Here is a 20,090-nt window from a genome sequence, read left to right on the forward strand (position 1 = left end):
ATTTTTTTTGCCAAACAAAACAGAATGAGTGCAGATATGTGAGCCATCAGGTTGTATCAGTATTAGTGTCTGCAGTGAACTGCTTTCCTCAACACATATGTTATAAACGGGGTTGTAGATTTGATACGGCCTCTCTCAATTCATGCTCAATATTAAGCTTACATCTGTTTTTTTATTTTGAGAAACGCAACAGCAGGAAAAGACGAGCTCAAGGAGACTTCTGGCAAAACGGCAAAAAAAATCGCGTAGCGTCGCGCATGCGCAAGCGTAACCTGTTAACGGCGTACCGTAACCATTTACCCGACTGTACAGGCATTTGTCCATGTATTTATTAATGACTTAGTTTTATATCCGTGTACTTTATACTTTTGTAATATGTGAAGCCAGCAGCTCATTGTTGGTAGAAGACATGAGCATTTTGGCTCGTTTCACCTGGAGCAGGAGAGCTGCTCCGGGTTCAGTAAAGTAACGAAGTATTTGTACTTCGTTACTTGACACCTCTGGAACTGATCAATAACTGGGGCACCATTTCTCCAAACTGCCTCCTGCCATCTACATTGAGGTAATAAGACCATGGATGGGTACCTCATATAACCCCACTTCAAAAACACCCAAACTACCCCTTAGCCAGCATGTCAGCATGGATGCACAGACATATAGTACTATATGCACTGACATGCACACAAAACATTTTAACGAACAGCAATTACGTCTGGTACGGCGTGTCAGAATAATCTAGCCTTGCTATTCTCCCTTTCTTTTTGTGTTATTCAGAACACCGTCATTACGTCTGACAGTCGTCTGCACTTAAGGCTTGATGGCACTGTGATGAGACTTGCCATTGTGTGAATGGAAATATGAAAATCTAAACTCCCCGAGGAAAGAATCACACAATGTCTTCCTTCCAGAGGTAATCGCATAATTACAAAATTAGGCATATTGGAGGAGAACGGTACAGGATAATTGCGTGACGCTTTGTCATTTTAAAGAAATATTGCTGGCGTCAAACTCAAATAAAGCAACAATATTCTCAAAATGTTCCCAGAGTCATGTTTATGCGCAAATTAGTCCTTCTGCAAAATGTGCGTCACGTTTGCATGCATGTGTGTAGCATCGTTATTGTTTACCTTCAGGATGAACTTCCTGTTGTCAACGTGAGAGAGTCTTGGACCACCGGGAAAGCTGGAGAGCATCTTTTCCAAACCGCCTGACTCGGCTTGAAAAGACGACCACATTAGAGGAAGTGAGAGGTGGCCCACAGCCCCTGCCAGCTTTGTCTTTTCCTAAGTAAAACTGAAACGATTATATGGTATCATAATAACTTTTATAGTTTTATCAAGATCCTGGCAAGTATGCATGCACCTGAGCTCATGACAAACTTACAACTCCCATCTTCCCCTACCGAGCTCCTAATCCCGGGATTGACAGCTGGAGCCTGTGGGGAGCGAGATGAATAATTTGTGGGCAGAAAGCGCTGCAGGCAGCCGGAAAAATTCGGAGACAAAAGTAATAAAATGGAGAAGTCAACAGCTTCATGAACTATTTATCTTTCTGGGACCGATATGTCCTCCTTCAGTCTCTTTCTGTACCGTTCCACTCCAGCCACCGCGCTTGTCAAAGCCCACAGCAGTCCAGCTTTTATTGAAACTTTGATTCAGTTCCCCAAGTTGTCACTTTCTAAGGACAGTGTGCAATAAAGGAGACAGGTTATTGGGGGGAAGAACAGAGAAAAAGACTAATGAAAAAAGAAACCTTTACTGGAGAGAAAAAAGAAGCCAAAAAGTCTCAGCGACAGTGGAGACAGGAAGCATAAAAGTTGACAGTGATCAATAACATTAATATAGGCTGCTGCCGACAGTCTGCTTCAGGCTGATTAACTACCTGCTGCTGAAGAAAGACAATAGTGACAGCACAAAGCTATTGTGTGATATTTAGCCTTCAAACTTTGTTTTAAAGGCTTGTTGGTTGATCCCAGTCAACAACCATGGAAATAAAGCTACATGCATTCATACAAAACCATATAGTCCTAATTGTTCATATTTTGGCACATGGAAAAACCTTGATTACAGGTGAAAATTCCCATCATTGATATCGCAAAAAAACAAATAAGACGCCAGAGCTTGAAGAAATATGCTCCCATGTCATTACACCAATGGGAGTATTGTCATTTCCCACCTCACTAGAAGTAGCCGGTAACTGGGAGAACAGCGCTCACACTGTTCCATCCCAGTCGGGTGACATTAGCTGTATATTTAATGAAAACAGCTACGCCAGATATTGAGTGAAAACAAATCGTCTATTACGTGGAGTGCAGCAGAAACTTCTCCACAGGTGAACCACATTTTGTTAACGATGGCTCCGTCCCATTTAGTGTCCCAGTGAGCCAGAGCATGCAAAACTACCAAATACCGAGACCTCGGAAGTGGCTCACCCACATGGAATGCTGCCTTCACCGAGTTTTCAATTACAACTGTGCTTTTCCTGCAATGTGTCTGCTGTGCAGATGGTGTTGTGGTGTATTCCGCATGAGTCAAACATGTCCGCTGTGAGATCGGTAAGTTAAAGTAATACCGACTTTACTTTTTTTCAATAACTTGAGGTGCATAAATGATTACTTATTTTTGCGAATGCATTCAAAACACTGAATCCTGAAACTCTAAAACAGCTTGTAGAGTACGTTATTTATATTTTCAGCATTATTTCTGGATAATTACCAATTTAATCATTCCTTTTAACGTATTCATGTATAACATATACAAGTATCTTTAAACATACTTGCTTAAAACAGTTGAGGTTAGCTAAAATTAGTAAACCCTTATAAACTTGTAAACTGCTTATATTCCCGCCTCCATGTGGGAGCAAAGCACTGAAGTGCTTCTATGAGCAGACTGGTGCCTTGTCTGTTCGCTGCATGCATATTCCCCGAAAAGTTGTAATCCATTATGATCTGGACTTAGTAAGGGACTTACACCTTGCAACAAATTGATTTACTATTTCATTTCAGCATCAGCTTGTGGTACCCTGACATATTCAATTGTGTAACTAGTTTTTGCTGTTCTGTCTCACACGGCATTGGCTCTCTTTTGTTATCAGGACACTATATTTTTGCCCAGTTGCATCTCTTTTAAATTTCATAAATAAATATGTGCTAAAAAAAAAATCACACCAATTTATACAAAATGAACTGGGTTTGTTTTGATTAGCTCTGAGTCCTCAACAGTACCAGCGAGACATGTCCCACTTATTAGTGAGCCTAATGTGAACTCTTGCTCAAGCTATATAAACACTTGTAAGGCTCATTAAAGTCTGAGGTCATTTTGTTATCTAAACAGCTGAGAAAGTGCACTCGCATTTTACACTTATCTCCCAAATCCCTGTGTTGGTTTAAATCAAAACATCTGAAAAGTCTCCAAGGCAGCTGGCTGCGTGTCCCAACGGTCGAAGCATAAAACATCGCTGTTTTCCACGTATCACTTGCCTGTCTCTTATTTTTCCGACTGTCTCAAGCTTTTAACAAGAGCGAGGCGAAAAATGGAGGGGCCCCTGTAGCATTCCTATCAGCAAGTTGACCCCCAGTTGAGCTGAGCCGCTCCTCTGATATCCTCTAAAGGGTAAGTACTGTAGGCTGCTGGGATGACTCGGCTCTGAGTGCTCTTTCGCGGTCTCACCCTTTTTTTTCTTTTTCTCTGCCACTTTGAATGTCCAACCCGTCATGCAAGGCAGTGGGGGAAAGACTGGGAGTTCACGGTCCCGCTTTTATTATGTTTTATTTAAAAGAGATTAAACATTAAATTATTTTCAAACCCCTTTCTTCCATGGGAGAGAGAGAAAGAGAGAATCTCTTCTAGTGGCAATAGTGTCAAGTCATTACGGTTCACTTCAATTATCCCTGTCCAAAATGTTGGCTACAGAGGGCTCCAACGCTGAAGACGGAGACAAACACACAAAGAGTCAACCAATTTAATTTTATGGATAATCTCGTAACCTATAGTCTTGCACAAAACACTTCAGTTTGGGAATCATCTTGTCTTAATTGGATAGAAAGTTTCTATTTAAGGCCTTCATCCAGTAAACAAATATTTCTTATTGTTCAAAGCGTGGCTCAGCGACATCATTTAAATAAATAAAAAGTACAAGAGAAGTATATGTTAAGTGGCAAATTAATACATCAAATCAATGCGCCTGTGTGTTCAAGACATACATTGAGGAGCCCTTTTAAAAAAATAAAATAATAAGTGCTAAAATCACAAATCTTTCATGACCAAAAAACTAGCAAAATGTAAACATTTGTACCAAAAGATAGAAGAAGAAAAAAAAAGCTCATGCACATTTTACGTCGCTATGTCGCTTTTAAAACACTCTAAATTATTACAATGAAATATTAAACCTACCCAGTGTTCTGGACTGAGCGCTAACGTGAAGGTGAGTCAGCGGGGAGCTGGTGTTGGAACGAGCAGGATTGATGTGCTCACAGCAGATGTCCTCGGATCCATCATCGGCTTGTCTAAACCGGGCTCCCGGGCTCATTCAGCGAGGAGAGTACCTGCAGCACGCTGCCCTTTACAAGTCTCCGCTGCACAGGAGGCCGCTGCAGAGGTCATTGTAGTGGCTGTATGTGGACATGAAGACACACACCAACAGCGCACACACACACACACACACACACACACGTGTGCACAACACCTACTGTTGCTGAGCAGACCTGTGCAGAGGGCTAAATTAGGAACAAAGCTGTGCTACCGGGTTCGTTAGTGGAGAAGATTCGTCGAACGCTGTGCACCAGACGGTCCAGCTGTGTGTCTAGACGCTGTTACTGAGCACCGCAGCGGAGCAGATGTAGGAGACATTTTATACTTTTGAGAAAACACACTTCTTCTTCGTTGTCTCCTGGTATCAGACTTTGAGAGCATCCATCCACCCTTGAGGCTCGGGGTCCACCAAATTTGGCTCAGAGTAGAAGTAAATGTTTTGATGATGGATTAGTTTGTATGGAATAGAAATATGTATCCTTTTTTTTAAATGCACCTTGCCAAATATCAAACATACACTTCAGCAGTAGCTATATACTCCAGTTCATCCACATACCACAACCCCCTCAAGATAAAAAAAAGAAGTAAAATAAATACCACACAAATGAAAATCAATACCTCTTTGAATTGCTGTAATCATCCTAAACATTAAGTTGTTAAATTTAAGTCAAGCATTGCCAGTCATGTGTTCGTTTCCAGCGGCGTAACGCTGTCATCGATTCCTGGTGGTATTAAGAGATTAAAAGGTTCCCCGTCCTCACCGTGTTGTTGACAAGCGTTCTGACTCATTACGACCATTAGCATTAAGCTGGCTCATCAATAAGCACTCGGCTGATCCATCAGTCTTCCTCTGATGTAGCCCAGGGGACCCTCGTCGTCGGTCCCCGCCAGCTCCGAGAGCCGCCGCATGGACACCCTTGATCCGTCGGTCACCACGAACACACACACACACACACACACACACACACACACTCACCTAGCGTTTGCATGACAGGGAGGAGGGAGGGGTCACGGCAAGCCTCTACTCGTTAACCTTCTTTCGTAGATGCTGCTGTAAGTGTCGAGTGACTGGAAGTGCTTTTGTTCAACAGCATGTTGGTGTTTGTCGCTGCACTCTTGTCATTTTGGGTTGACTTGATCGGCGGGGCCTTGAATGTGTGTGGGCGCACGTGCGCGACGCGGCGGGGAGTGAGAGAGACACGCGGAACACGGGGAGTCTCTCCGAGTTGGTGTTTTTGCTGTATCCGTCGCCGTTAGCAACGTCTTGTGCTGTATTCTTATGCGTGCCACGCAGGTGTCAGTGTGTGTGTGTCGGGTATGGCGGCGTCAGTGTCAGTCAGCATGAGACTATTCCGTGTCAACGTGTGACAGCCAGCCGTGGTCTGATGTTGATAGCGTGCCACGGTGAATGACAATGTCTCGACTTGGAAACCAGTGTGTAGTCTTTGAAAGGGAGAGTGTAAGAAACAAAGCCCACGCCCCCCCAAAAAAAGAGACAGGAAAAGGGATAGAGGTTTTTGTGGGTATTACAGCTCATCATGAAGCCTTTCCCTCCGCGTGGTCCAGAGCTCCCATCAGCAGCAGGCCTCCGGTCGCCCGGTGATCGGCGTAGAACAGCTTGGGCATTCCTACGTCCTCCTCCGCCAGATTTGCGCCTCCTCCCCCGGCCTGAACGACCAGCTCCAGGGAGGCCCAGTGCAGGACTCCGCCCAGGTGGAGTTTCCCTTTGCTCTGGTCCGACACCCTGGAGAAATTGGCTGCCTTCTGGTACTAGGCGTCAGTCAAGCACCAGCATCAACTGTTACTGGAACTGGAAAACACAGAACGTTGAGGCCACCCTATGAAGGGGCGGGAAGTGGGGACGTCCTGTGAGTGCATGCGAACGAACAGTTGCCAGGACGCTGATGAATTATGCATGCAGGGACAACAAACAATGAGTATGGAAGGAATGCACATTCTTAAACTTTCCGTGGCCCCGCCACACGATTAACGCAAACACACACGTACCCTTCAAAACAGTCAATCAGTGACTCTAAAGAAGTTATTCACCATAATGTTTATTCACATTCCATCCCAAAAAGTGGAGATGGGGGAGGCTGACAGTTGCCCTTGTTGTGAGTCGGCAGAACAAAGTGGGCGACAGGCAGAGAGGAGACGAAGGGAGGAAGCAGAGGATGAATAATTTAAGAGTGATGCCCCGTGACCTCGGCACCTCCTTTGTTTTGGCTCTGATATGAATTCCACAGAAAGTCGTCGCCATGACAGGTAGTTTATCCTTCCATGGCAGAGGGCCACTCACAGTGACAGGCTTCTCCAGGGGCCAGATGAGAGCATGTGTGGGTGTGAGCGCTGTGACTGTGTGGACTTGTTTGTGGATGTGCGGGGAGGCCCCGGCTGCAGGGAAAAGTTGCACGGGGGAGATGAGAAGGTGAAGAGCTTGGTTCCGAGCCTTTTTGTTTAAACTTTCGCTGATTAAACCTTATTGGAAATATCTTTTACCGGCAGGCAAGAGCAGTAAATCATTTTGCATGAGTTGTCTGGGTAAATGTGAATGCCTGTGGGCCCTGCCTTTGGCGTTCTTTTCAAAACCACAGCACGATAACCGCTCAGTTCGGTGAACCACATGCCAATGGGCAATTGTAATAATCCATGTAGAATGTCTGCTTTTCGACTTAAAAATTGAGATGCGCATGCGAGGATGGAGGGGGAAGTCAAACCGGATCATGTCGGCGTATCCCTGAACATAAAATGAGCAGATGTGTATACAGTTGTGGGCATCTGTCAATCCCGTTTTCGAGTGGTTTCGCACAAAGCTCCCCGCCGCACAGACGCACTGCTCCCGCTCTAATGCACTTCTATTGTCCTCATCCATTATTCCTCCACTCTTCCTCTCTTCTTCCACACGCTACCACTACATCACTGTCTTCCTCCGCTGCTCTGCCACTTGCCTGGCGTCCCCATCCCTCATCTGCCCCGCCTGCCTCTATTTTATCCCACTCCGTCTCTCTCTCCCTGCTCCTAACGCAGTCTTTTTTCTTCTTTGACAGGCCACACCAGCCCGGTGTACATCGCTCTCTCAACTTCTCCATCTCCATCTGCAATCATCTCAAGGTTTTTTCGCTCCATATCTCAAAAGGAAACAGAAGTAGACTCGCAGTGGTGAATTCCTCGCAATGTTGAAGACAATTGTGCGTGTGTGTGTGTGTGTGTGTGTGTGTGTGTGTGAGGAAAAGCAGCTGGTTTCTCGGTCACCCATATCCATCTTCCCGGATTCTCTTGCTGCTCCCTTTGGCCGTTAGTTGTTCAGGTTCCACTATCAAGCATATAAATAGCACCAGCCAATCCCACATGACCCAGCCTTCTTCTCTGATTCTCTTGCTCTGCTTGTCGAGGCAGAAGCCCTTAGTTCATTTTGTTCTTCTTTTTCTTTTTTGAAGCTGTAGCATGTTTTAAAAATGAAGGGATCTCGTGGCAGCATGCTGGGAAACAGAACAGAGGTGTCAGAGGAGCCTACGGAGGTCTCGTGCACAACAGAGGTGTGGCACTGCATTATATGGGGAGAGCAAACCTCTGGGAGGTGCTCTATGGCTGCCCTTTCCCTCTGAGGCACCGCATGAATCTTAGATTGAATAGCGCTGGGCGGACTGCTGATGCCTCGCGCACAGTATCAATGAGCTATTTGTCTGCAAGTGAGAGCCACAGGCATTGTCAGCTGGTGGTTTCCTGTGTGTGTGTGTGTGTGTGTGTGTGTGTGTGTGTGTGTGTGTGTGTGTGTGTGTGTGTAGTGCTTACTTGGCCTGCAGCGGTGCAGTCAAACTGGGCAAGAGGTAGTAGCATGGCATCGACCCCGAGGCGTGCAGCACTCCGCGCCACATTATTTCGGCTCGATGGTTGAGCCTGCTAAGTAGCTCGTTGGGTGTACCTGTGGAGGTTTTAGGGAGACAGGCTGTGGCAGCCAGGACATGTTACAGCTCCATCTGTGGCGAGCCACTGCAGCTGTATGCAGTCTGTATGAACGACGACGGGGGAAACAAGGAGAGACGAGACGGAAGCAGAGATCCAACAGGGAGACTGTGCTAAACAGAGCTCTTTTTATACGAGCCGCTGCTGGCCAACTATAGCACTTGAACTGGCTTTAAGATGAGTAAAACCGAGCAAAGACTACACAACAAAGTTACACGTCGAAGTTGAGAGATGACGTGTTCGATAGCCGGTGGGTTCCAAGATTGGATTTCGGCCGATGCGTTCCGCCTCTTTTGCTCTGCACACAAACTGTTTACATGCATTCAACCAAAGACTGCTCGAACGTGATTGGTCAATAGCACTAGCACGACAAACGGAAGAACGCTTCCGATACCAAAATGTTCTTCCATTCACATGCAGAATCTGTTTATAGAGATTACAGATCAACAGGCTGAATCAAATCATGCCAAGAAATCCCATGAAAAGCTGTCTATGGTTGTGTATGTACTTGTGTTTCTTTATTGATCATGTTCTGGATAAGTTTGTAAAAAATTTAAAAAAAAGCCCAATACAACATCTTGAGGTTGCATGTTTTGCATTTACATCCACATCCCCCAAATGTCAAGTAGACAATCACAGAAAACAGCAAGTCCTCCCAAATAATCTCCTGGTCCAATCACTTGTGATGCCTCCATCGTGCCTGCGATCAGTCCAACCAGCATAAAGCACGAGGGGTAAAACCTCCACTGCTCTTGCACAGCTTACACCTCCCGTTCCCTCCGGCTTACCAATCACCTCCGCCAAACGATTCTTTCAAGCCGGCGCCACCTTAGAACAACCACAGACGTGTTCTGCTTAATTCAACACTGCCCTCATCATTCTGCGTGGGTGGTTTGTGCAGTATGTGGCACTGGCATCATTGCGGCTCCGCTTCACCGACACATTTGATGCAGGCTCTCAACAACAACAAAAAACTCTTTCTATCGGCTCTATTGAGGCTTCAAAAGCCTCTCCGTCTCTTTATTGAGTCTCATCAACGTTGCCGCTATTGGTATCTTGTTTACATGGGCTTTTACCACTTTTGTACATTCAATACGCTCTGTGTCCCATTCACTCCGAACATATAGAACCGCTTTGTGTTCCACAAGGCTATTCTACCACAAATGAAAGAAGATAAAAGAAGCCCTGGCTTTTTAGTGAGATATTTAACTAATGTCCATGAAACAAATCTGATTAATAAATATGATGCAAGGCTGCGGTAGCCGCGTTAAAACAGCTGCCCCTCGACACTGTATAGAGTGTGCTCTTGTAAATATTTGATGGCCTTTTGACCTCATTAGCCGTGATTGAGTGAGCTCCCCGGTGCACACTCGTATGTCTTAGTCACCGACTGGAGATATAGCCGGAATGAAGCCATTAGTGTGTGCGTGTGTGTGTGGCCTGGTCAGCACCGGATCAGAGACGGAGGGAGGGAGAGCGATGAGGGTGGTTTATCCGGTGACCTCCGGGCCAGGCTTGTTAAGAGGGTTCTCCGTCTCAAGACTACAGACTCCGACACAGTCTGCCCTTCACCAGAGGAGAACACCACAAATAGGGAGATGGGTGGAGAGGAAAAAGGCAGAATCCCACCGCTATTTATAGTTCTCTGCAACGTTTTCCACCTCGTCCCCAAGCAATCATTGACCCCCCCCCCTCCTCCACCTCCTCTGCTCACTTGCCTGCCGAATGTCACTCCTATTTAGGTCGCTAGCGGAGCCAACGTGCGGCCGCTGACTGATGGCGTATTGCAGTCACATGTGAGACCCAGAAAAAAGGAATTAGATCCCTGGGACTGATCTTGATCTGACAGGGAGGACAGAGGTGAGGGTGCGCTTGGAAGTGGCAAATCCTTGTAACGTGACCCAGAGGTGCGTGATTTGGTTTGTTCTCATTTGCCTCGCACAGAGGACTGGGGTAGACGTTACACACACACACACACACACACACACACACACACACACACACACAATTATGATATTCTGTTTTGTCCCTCTAATCTCAAAAGTCCATGGCTTTCCCAAGCACCGACCAACAAAGCGGTAAACAGAATTAGCGCGCGGTGATGAGCAATTATTTGCCCGACCCAATTGGAAAAAAATGATTGTCAGGGAAAACATGGCGGCCTGTCGCTGGCCAGAGGGGCTTGACAGACAGATGAAATGGGATCGGAGTAGGTTGTGTTTACAGCTTTAGCCCTTTCATAATGATTCCTCAAATGCACCTCTTTTCCTCCCAGAGGGAGCTAACGGAGGCCAAAACATTCAAGCGCTTGTCCATAATTAGGTTACATAATGAGAGCAAAGCTACTTTTAGTTTGTTTGCATAAGTACAGTTTTTTTGTCTTCTTCTGTCTGCCGAGCAGAGACAAAAGAGGAGTTCCTGGCTAAGTCATCGTTGTGTCAAAAGGAGTTGTTTCAAGCTTTAGTTCTGGATTACAGCCTCCTTCCCCAGAGTGTCCCGACAATGTTAATGTCGAAAGCTTGTTCTTCAGGGCACGGCTAGCGGAATAACATGGCAGCACAACTCTTTGGAGATGTTTGTTAAACTAGAGAGAGGCCAAAGTGGATTTCATCAGTCCATGATGAAGTGTGCAGTGTACATCTACAGAGGACATGGTAATAGGTTGCAGTCGGTGTAGCCTGCCCCGAGGAAATGGGTTTTTATTGGCATGCCCTCTGTATCCGTCAGGTTTAACTAACCTCTCGCTCCCTCTTGCCAGGTCTTTCTCGCTCGTCCACAACCGTCGTTCCACCAATATGGTCTGCCTCGGACGCTTGCAAGAGTTTGCCCAGACTGAACCCGATGTAAACCTTAGACAAGGTGCGACTGCACGCGAATTCAACAGAAAGATGCGAACAGAAGCAAACTGTTCGCAGTGGGAACGGAGGTGAAGTTGCATCCAGGCAATTTGAAATTGTTTCAGATGAATAAAACATTTCCGGAGATTGCACGACGCCACTTCATAATTGAAATTTGAGACGAAATGCCAAAAGAGAGAAGCTGGAGGAAAACAACGGAAATTTTGTGAAACTGTTCGCTAGCATTTCTTTGCATTCAGTCCAAAACGATCTTAAGGGCTCTTACTTGTAAGTAACGGTGAGCACTAGAGAGAGTTACATTACAGAGAGAATATTATAATTGTCCGGCATTGTCTTGAGAGCCAATCCTTTTGTTACTGTTTCTTTTGCTCACGCCTGCTTGACTTGAAGACCGCCAGTCTCCACACAGCGAGAGTCTTCTGCTTGCAAAACATCCATGCGGCAGCTTCTCATTTTGAAGACCGTTTTGAGTTTGAATGGCAAACGTTGCCCTTGGACGGTCAGGCCTGTCGTCATTAATTTGATTGAAGAAACGTGGTGATTTTTGTCAGGTTTGTGCGCTCTCTGCAATCATTTGCGAGGAAAGAACGACATTCTTTGTGTGATACAGTGTGATATGCTGGAACTATCAGTAGTTGGATCAAGTTGCTTGTGAAAAACCAGGTGTGTCACAGACAAAGACACTTTGATTGAAACGTCTCCAATAAGGGAACCTATCGAACTATGACTGCAATTGATGTCAGTACAAAAAGCTTGAAAAGGAAACTTTCTACATGCCATGACACCGCATGTAGAAAGCACTCTCAGAAGTGAGGAGGCCTGTGTGATCGTAGCAACCCGTCTGTGCCCTTGTCCCCTGCTGTGGACCCTGTGGCCTGGTCAAATACGTGCTCTTACACTGGGCTCGACAACCCTCCAGCCTTTCAGTCAGCGGCCAGACACAGCCTCCGGTTTGGCCTGTGTGAACCTTAACAAGCCCCATGCACTTGCATTAGCATCAGTGTGAGTGCACACCACTAAGCTGCTGCCTGTCTGACTGGGGCTCCTCCCGGCTTCCTCTACTCCGACTCAGACCTGCTACCTGCTGGCTCTGGAGCTAAGAGGAGCACAGATACAGCTAGACGACCAGCTGGGCTGTGGCATGACCTTGCAGCTAGGGTTCGATTCCCTGCTGAGGGCTGTTACAGCCCAATGTTGTGTGTGTGTACAGCTGGACGCCCATCACCTCAAGGAAAAGAGAGTAGGAGTATGGGAAGCAACGTTGAACTCGCCAGATTCTGTCATGAACTGGAAGGTGCAAACCAGAGCACTGCTTCAGTCACTAAGAGCACTAAAGAGGAAGAAGGAAAAGTAGGAGGTCAAAAGGTGAGGAATGCATGGAGGGAGATGAGAACGAGGAAGAACTGGCGTGTGAGAAACACTGCACCCCACGGAGGCAGAGCAGGGAGGACAGATAGAGAGGAAGTGACGGAGCAAGGCGATGGGGGAGGAGCAAAGGCGTATGAATAAACAAAATAAAAATACTCTTGAAGGGGAAGAGAAAGGGAACAAAGATAAGCAGAGTGTGAGTCGGGGAAGAGTAGGTGGCCAAGACAGAAGCCTAGAATAAAGAAAAGACGACATGGAAAAACCAAAGACGGGGATGAAGATGGCGACGAAACAATGAGAATGATGACAAGGATTCTTGGGAGATATGAGCAACCATATCAGGCGAAGTGAAAAATGAAGTGCTGTGTGGACACAGGAAATAAAGAAACCAAAAAACGAGGCTGTCACATTCCACAACAGTATTAAAAAAGCTGTGAATCCGCGTACTGTACCGCCTAGTTTCTCCGTATCGAATATAAATGCAGGGAACGTGAATCAGAAGACAAAAGAATCAACCAGTGTTACTTCCTGTAAAGAAAAGCAAACCCGTTGCTGGGGCGGGTGAGGTGTGGCGACTCTGGAAATGAGGCTAAGGCAAGAATGCTGGTGGCGGCGGCTCACCTGGTTGTTCACACTCACTTCCGAGCGAGGCCCTTGGGGAACATTCGGAAGGCGGCAGTGCTGCAGTCGTACACACAAAAGAGAGGGGGGGATGTAACCCCCAAACCCAGAGGATGTACCTCGCTTCAGGACAAGAGTGTAAGAAAGGAACAGGGTGTCACAGATCGGAGTCGGTGACATCAAGAGGCTTCTCTGAGCGCACTCAAGAGTTGCCTATCAGATGAGGAGTAAGACATCAGCTATATCTGTTATCCAAACATTTCAGAGCAGTCGGCACATCGCTCTGCCTGCCGTGGAAAACAGGGCATGATGGATGAGGCTGAACTGTACGGGACTCAAAAGAATTGAAACAAAGATATTCCACTGTGATTTATAAGGAACTAGAGAGGTCGAGTTCATTCCATCTTAATGGAATATTTATTTATGCCTGTCACGACTGCAACTAAAACCACAACAACTTACCCAAAGTTTAAACGGACCTTAAGTTTTAACTATTTGGTAAAAAAAAGATCCTGATGCTGATGTATATGCTGATAGTTATAATAAATATGTTGTAGAGGCATGATAGTTTATGGTTTTATGAAAAATGTTATCGTCAAAAAGAACATCAGTGCACTGACAACAAATTAAAAATAACTATATATATATATATATATATATATATATATATATATATATATATTAAAAAACATACTTTGACCTCAGCAAGATGGCCGCATGGTCACTGGGTAGCGGTGGTTATTAATAATAATAATAATACTTACATTTTATATAGCGCTTTTCTGAATGCTCAAAGATGCTTTACATAACAAAACAAAAAAGAAGAAAGCCAAAGGAGCAAACAAAACAAATGAACAGAACATTTTTGGTACAAAAGAAGCTGCAACGGAATGAGTCATGTAGTGGAGGGTAGGGTGCAGGGGTAAGCAGGTGAAGAGAGTTTGAACAGGTTTAAATTAACTGAATTACAGGGGCGAAATCCGCAATGTGAATGCAAATTTAGACAGCATGACAAAGCATTACTGCAATAATCTTTCTTTCTTTTTTATGAATTGAATACAAAGTGTCCCTCTAACATCTTTTACTGCCACCAGAGCAGAAATTCCCTCTTGCCTTGTTGTCGTTTTAAGACAATACATAAAATATTAAAAGTGTTTTAAATAAATCATAACGGCACACGGTGATAAATAGGAGAGAAGCAGATTGGACCTTACAGATGTTCAACCCGTTTTAGAGCTCAAAATGCTTTTCGCTGCATTTGTTTGCTGGCAGGAGGAGAGCAGCGACAGACTGTGTTGTTGTTGTTGTTTTTTTACCTGCTTTATGGATCATCATCACTTTGGTGTATTACTTCCCCAAGAAAGTTCGGTGATCTGTGCTCCCCTTTGCTGAACTCCCTCTCCCACAGCCCTGAGCAAACACAGAGAGGACATTTTGAATGTGGAATGCAGCCTGATGTGGATGGACTCAGAGAAAACACTGAATGATTGAAAGAGGTGAAAAAGTGGAAGATAGGTAAAAACGACGGCTGTGCTCATGAAACGCACAGTGACACCGGCCGACGCGGCTCGTGAATCGCCAGCAGCTAGCGCCCATTAAAAAGTATCAACTCCCCTCAAAGCCGCTGAGCCGGGAGTGCTATACGGAGGCAGTTATGAGGTCCTTAAAGGCCACGTCGCCCCATTCACCGTTCACCGCGGCCCACTTGGCCCCACTGGCCCCCCCAACAGCTGTCAATTTAGGACGGTCTGAGAGTAGAGAAATTGCTCTTGTAATAACCTCGGGACGCACTCCCAAAAGCCGCCGGCCCCTTCAATTGTGCAGGGGGACAGTGGCTGGAGCGAGGAGGTCGACACATTACGACTCGTACTCGTGTCGCTCTTTGTGAGTGATACCCGAGGCCAGCTAGGGCTGGAACTAACAGCCATTTTCATTTCACATCGATCGCCACACTTGTACCGCGCACAATGCTAAAGGTGCAAGACAGCCAAAAAAAAGATGAAACGGCTCATTTGCCCTGATGAAAGTCTCGAGACCAATTGCTTGACTTCAAATACTTGCATTGTGCGGAGGCTTCTTTTCTCCATCCATAATTGACTGGTCGTTAAAGGTCGACTACTATTTTCTGGAGTTTTCCAAATGGAAACGTCCACTCAGGCGTGAGCTAAAAAAGCAGCGTCGTCGGTAGGCAAAGGAAGAAATGTCCAATTTATTTAAAAATATTATTTAGTTACTGCAAATAATTTTCCATTGTTGAGCTCCTATGCCTGCAATATAGTGGCTGGCCTAGTAATTAAATAACCTTCCATGCCAGTAGGTAGCGCAATAATTACCTACCGTTTATACTGTATTATGTTACAGTGTGACGTTTCAAAACTTTTTGGGTTGTTGATGTGTGGCTCATAATACAATACTGAGCTACTTCAAATGGATTTGTTGATTATCAAAGTTGATTAATCCATTGACTCCTTGTTTCAGCACCAGGCTTTTCCCAGCAGCCAGCCAGCCTGCGGTGGACCCCGGCCAGTAACGGCTAACGGCAGAACGACGTGTGATTCTCCAGCTTCCAGGCGTGCTGGCGCAAGTCACCGACATCGCGCTGGAATTCAAAAACAACTGGTGGAAGATGACCTGAAGTGGCAGCCGTGTTGTAGAAATGATGTCACACCGAGGAATAACTTCCCCCACACGCGTGTGTGCAAGTTCTATCAGACAAGGACTTCATGACCTCCCGAGCAGGCCGGCTTTGGGTTTGCACCTCAGTATCGTCTGTTTTGTTGTTTTAATAGGACAGTGCTCCACTCGGAGAGATCGTCTGAAACCTGAATCCATTAATAACCATCAACAACCATCAGTGAGACAATTGCACAGCGAAGAAATCCAATCGCTCGCGGACTCACCAATTCATACTGTAAACTTGGGGCGAAAATCGATGCAAGCGACCGGCTCCCTCTCCTCGCCCCTCATCAACTTTTGATTACAAGTAGTTGTGGTATTTCAGAAGCTATTAAAAGAGGTACACAAATACATGGGGCTTTGCTGTTCCCTTCGCCCTTTCCCTCCTCCGTTTAGTTCCCTCCCGTTGCTGCGTTATCTTATCGCGTAGAAGTTTCTCTCTCTTCTGTTTTTTCTTCACAATCTTATTTCTCTTCTTCCATCCTCAGTGTTTGTTTGTCTAAAATGGGAACAAAGCCTGAATTAATGAACTTCTGTGTACTGGAACTCCCAAGGTAGGCCTTTTTACATCCCTCCACTATGTCTGTCAATCTCTTGCTCTCTCTCAGCGAGGCTTTCTCGACTTTGCTCAGTTCTCACTCTTTACTTTTTCTCCCGTCTTGTCTCTTTGTCCTCTCACCCAGCCGGAAATCGCTCCTTCCACGGCTCCGTCTCTGCACTCCTCTTGCCTTTCTCTCTGCTTTTAACATCTCTCCGCTATAAACATGTTTCGCTACTAATTGCCCCTGACCTTCCCTTTCTTTTAAATGTTGTGTACAGCCCAGGGAAGCAGCCACAGCAAAGAGCTTTTTTTGTTTTGTTTAATTCTCCCCTTTAATAATTAACTAAAGGGAACCAAATTGAAACAAACAAACACGGGCAAGGAAGCAAATGCCTTTTCAGCGCCATGAGAAATTCCAGGACCATCTCTGAAACCACAGCAATTAAACACACACAGCGAATTGCCAAAGGACCGTGAAATCAAAGGAAAAGAAAAAAAAGAAGTACAACCGTCCAGGGGCAGCTAGCATTAGCGAGAAGCAAACTATCGACCACTGGTGGATTATGAATCAAAACTGAAGGAATCCAATTTTTACGTAATGCAATTTGTGTGCCGCAATCTGCTGTGTAATCTAATTTGTGTATTTCCGCCGCACAATTAATGAACCGACCGACGAGGGTCGTAGAAGAAGAAAAAAAACTAATTTCGTAATGAAGTCAAAACATCAAACAAAGAAAAAATAATTAAATTGCTTATCAATGTATATAGTCTGTCAGGGAATGTTGTTTTCAAAAGGCTGTCTATTCGTTGGCAACCTGTTTTCACTTCTTCTTTGCATCCGATGAAAAGAATACCTGCAGGAGGAAACAAGAGGGACTAGAGGCAGATGGAGGCAGATAAGGATGTGAACAGAAGACATGTGGGGGGGAGGAGACGGGGGGTAGATTAGACACGTGATAGAAAAAAACGATAAGACGAAATCACCAAAAACAGAGACAAACGCCACATGGAGAACGAGCGAAACAGAAGAATATATTTAACACATCATCATCTCTTTGTGGAGGCAAAAACAAAACAGAAAAGAGATCAGCAGGCATGCGGATGTTGGCAGTGCTAGATAGTAGATTACATTCCTGAAAAGTGTCCACAAAAAACAGAAAATAAGCTATTGGCTCTTTCTTTGACTCACGACGAATTAAAATCTAGTTGCACAATGAGCACTGTTTCGCTTTAACAGCAGCAAAAGTTACAATAGCCCAACTCTTTACTTGTACTTTTTTTTTTTAATGGGCTAAAGGCTGAACTTTAGATATGTTTTTGGGTTTCAACTTTAAAATGACTGCATTTGTACCAAATCATTTTTTTTCTTCCCTGCAGCCCGTCACAAAGAACAGATCTGAGCCAAGCTGTGTGCCGCCGCGGACTTGGAGCGCTCCAAGCACAGATGTTAGGCCTGACACTGAGGGAGGGAGTCTGGACACTTGTTACTCAATTATTTAAGATGACACATCAACCCCCCCTCCAACCACCACCCGATGGAAGATGAATAAGCTCTCAGTGATCGACCCCCAGAATCATCTTTTATCTGCTGTGTCCAACAGCTGGAGTTCACCGCATGCACGCACACAGAAACACACACACACACACACACAGATATGCACACTGCACACAGGTGGGAAATGATGGCACACACAATGTAAAGGAGCAAACTGGAGTGTGGGAGGGGGCTACATGAACGCTGGAAACGGCACGTGTTTACACCATATTAATATTCTACGACTCCTCAGCCGAAGGCAGCAAACAACATCCATCTGGAGAAATCGCACGATTGCAAACGACTCCACGATTACAAAGCCCACCCGTCCTTTTCAGCAACGCTCAGACCAGCCTAGCTGGCTCATCCATGATGAAATACTCATTTGGCTGTAGAGTTGCATCATCGAGGGTCACGGTCATGCCCCGTTGTAGACACACTGAGGAATGATGACATGCTTGCAATGCTATTTTACAATCATCATTTCACATTTTTTCCAAGATTTTGTGCCGACAGACTCAAAGTCAGGAAGTGAAGTGAATACACAGAAGCCCAGTTGTAAGTAATTGTGTATTTTGTATGTGCACTGCTTCCACAAACCTTTAAAGTGCAGGGCATTGGCCAGAATCAGAGCTCCATCCTTGGCCTTTACTTCAGCCGCTAAAGGATCTCCCTCCAGCCCTCCAAGGCCGGCCTTAACCCAGCCACGGCGCTGCCTCAGGTCAGCCTTGGAGTCTCCTTTTCCCAGCGGCCGGTGGCAGAGCCTGAACGCGGCTTCGCTCTCCTTCACAAACTCCCGGCTGACTGGAGGAGCTTGCTTGGAAAACAAGGCCGAGAATGCATGCAGGTAAAAGCTGGTGCCGTTGGCCGCGGCGAAGCTCTCCAAGGCACCGGACAGGAGCTTGGCGGATGGGGCCCCGAGGAGGCCTCAGAGCGCCCCCAACGAGGAGGCCAGAAGTAGTAGAGGGGAGAAGAGGGTTTTCACGGACCTCGGGTCATAGCGGAGGGCTCGGTACAGTTGCAAGGCCGAGAGCCCAGCTGGGGTCGCCCAGAGGAGGGGGCGGAAGGCTCTTCTCGGATGGATCGGCACTGCTGCCCTGCACCAGGAGAACTGACATCGCAATAAGGACGTAGAAAGGAAGCCTGGGCAGCATGGCAGATCTGGGAGGGAAAGTACATAAACTGTGTGTGAGACAATGAGAAGAATGAGGCGTGCATTCCTCTCATTCATAACACAAATACTGCATTACTCTATTAAATACACTGACTGATTTTTACCAGCATGTCGTTACTGCACTGTTCATGTTTGAGATACCAGGCTTCCCTCTCTGCTGTAAATCTACAACACTGTGTGCAAACAGCAGCCCTGCTGCTATGGTGCGGCAGTAAACTGGATTTTGTAAATTCCTCCCCACTTGGCAACATGGTTATGGTCTCACCCGCTGTGTGTGTGTGTGTGTGTGTGTGTGTGTGTGTGTGTGTGTGTGTGTGTGTGTGTGTGTGTGTGTGTGTGTGTGTGTGTGTGTGTGTGTGTGTGTGTGTGTGTGTGTGTGTGTGTGAGATATATATTAATAAAGTTGGTCAAATTTTCAAAAAAAGGAAAACCCAGACCCCAGACTGAGTGACGGGGAACATCTGCTGTCTGGTTCGACCCAACAGCTAGCTACTCTGTTGTGGTTCCCCGAGACCTCTCTGCAATAAAATCAAAGGATAGAAGGGAAATTAAATTTACCGTTAATTAAATCAGGTGTGCTACTCCGCTGCTGTCCATATAGCTGCGTCCGCCACAGGACGTGATGCTTGCGGTTTCAGATGTGGAAGTTTACCGTCCTTCTCTGCTTCTACCCCGGGAAAAGCGTTTCAGTTTTCTTCCAGAAACTTCCATGCACCCCGTCGAAGCAGCTACTGTGAGCTCCTTGAGACCAACTAGTTGTACGGTTTTAAAGTGTCATAATGTGAGAGAAAAAAAGTGCTAAAGTATCGTTTTGTTTTCCCTGCAA

At 45.8% G+C, this 20,090-nt stretch overlaps 1 protein-coding gene across 1 annotated transcript; it reads right to left on the minus strand.

Moving 5' to 3' along the window:
• Positions 1-6,055: 6,055 nt before the first annotated feature.
• On the minus strand, positions 6,056-19,208 carry serpinh2 (serine (or cysteine) peptidase inhibitor, clade H, member 2; the record flags this gene model as incomplete). The annotated part of the gene is given in 9 exon segments (XM_079215283.1): positions 6,056-6,074; positions 6,076-6,299; positions 6,829-6,923; positions 14,656-14,686; positions 14,690-14,725; positions 14,727-14,749; positions 18,691-19,018; positions 19,022-19,114; positions 19,116-19,208. Coding segments are annotated over 9 exon segments (942 nt in total).
• Between the last annotated feature and the right edge of the window lie 882 nt (positions 19,209-20,090).

This window comes from Taurulus bubalis, assembly GCF_910589615.1.
Source record: "Taurulus bubalis genome assembly, chromosome: 3".
NCBI lineage: Eukaryota > Metazoa > Chordata > Actinopteri > Perciformes > Cottidae > Taurulus > Taurulus bubalis.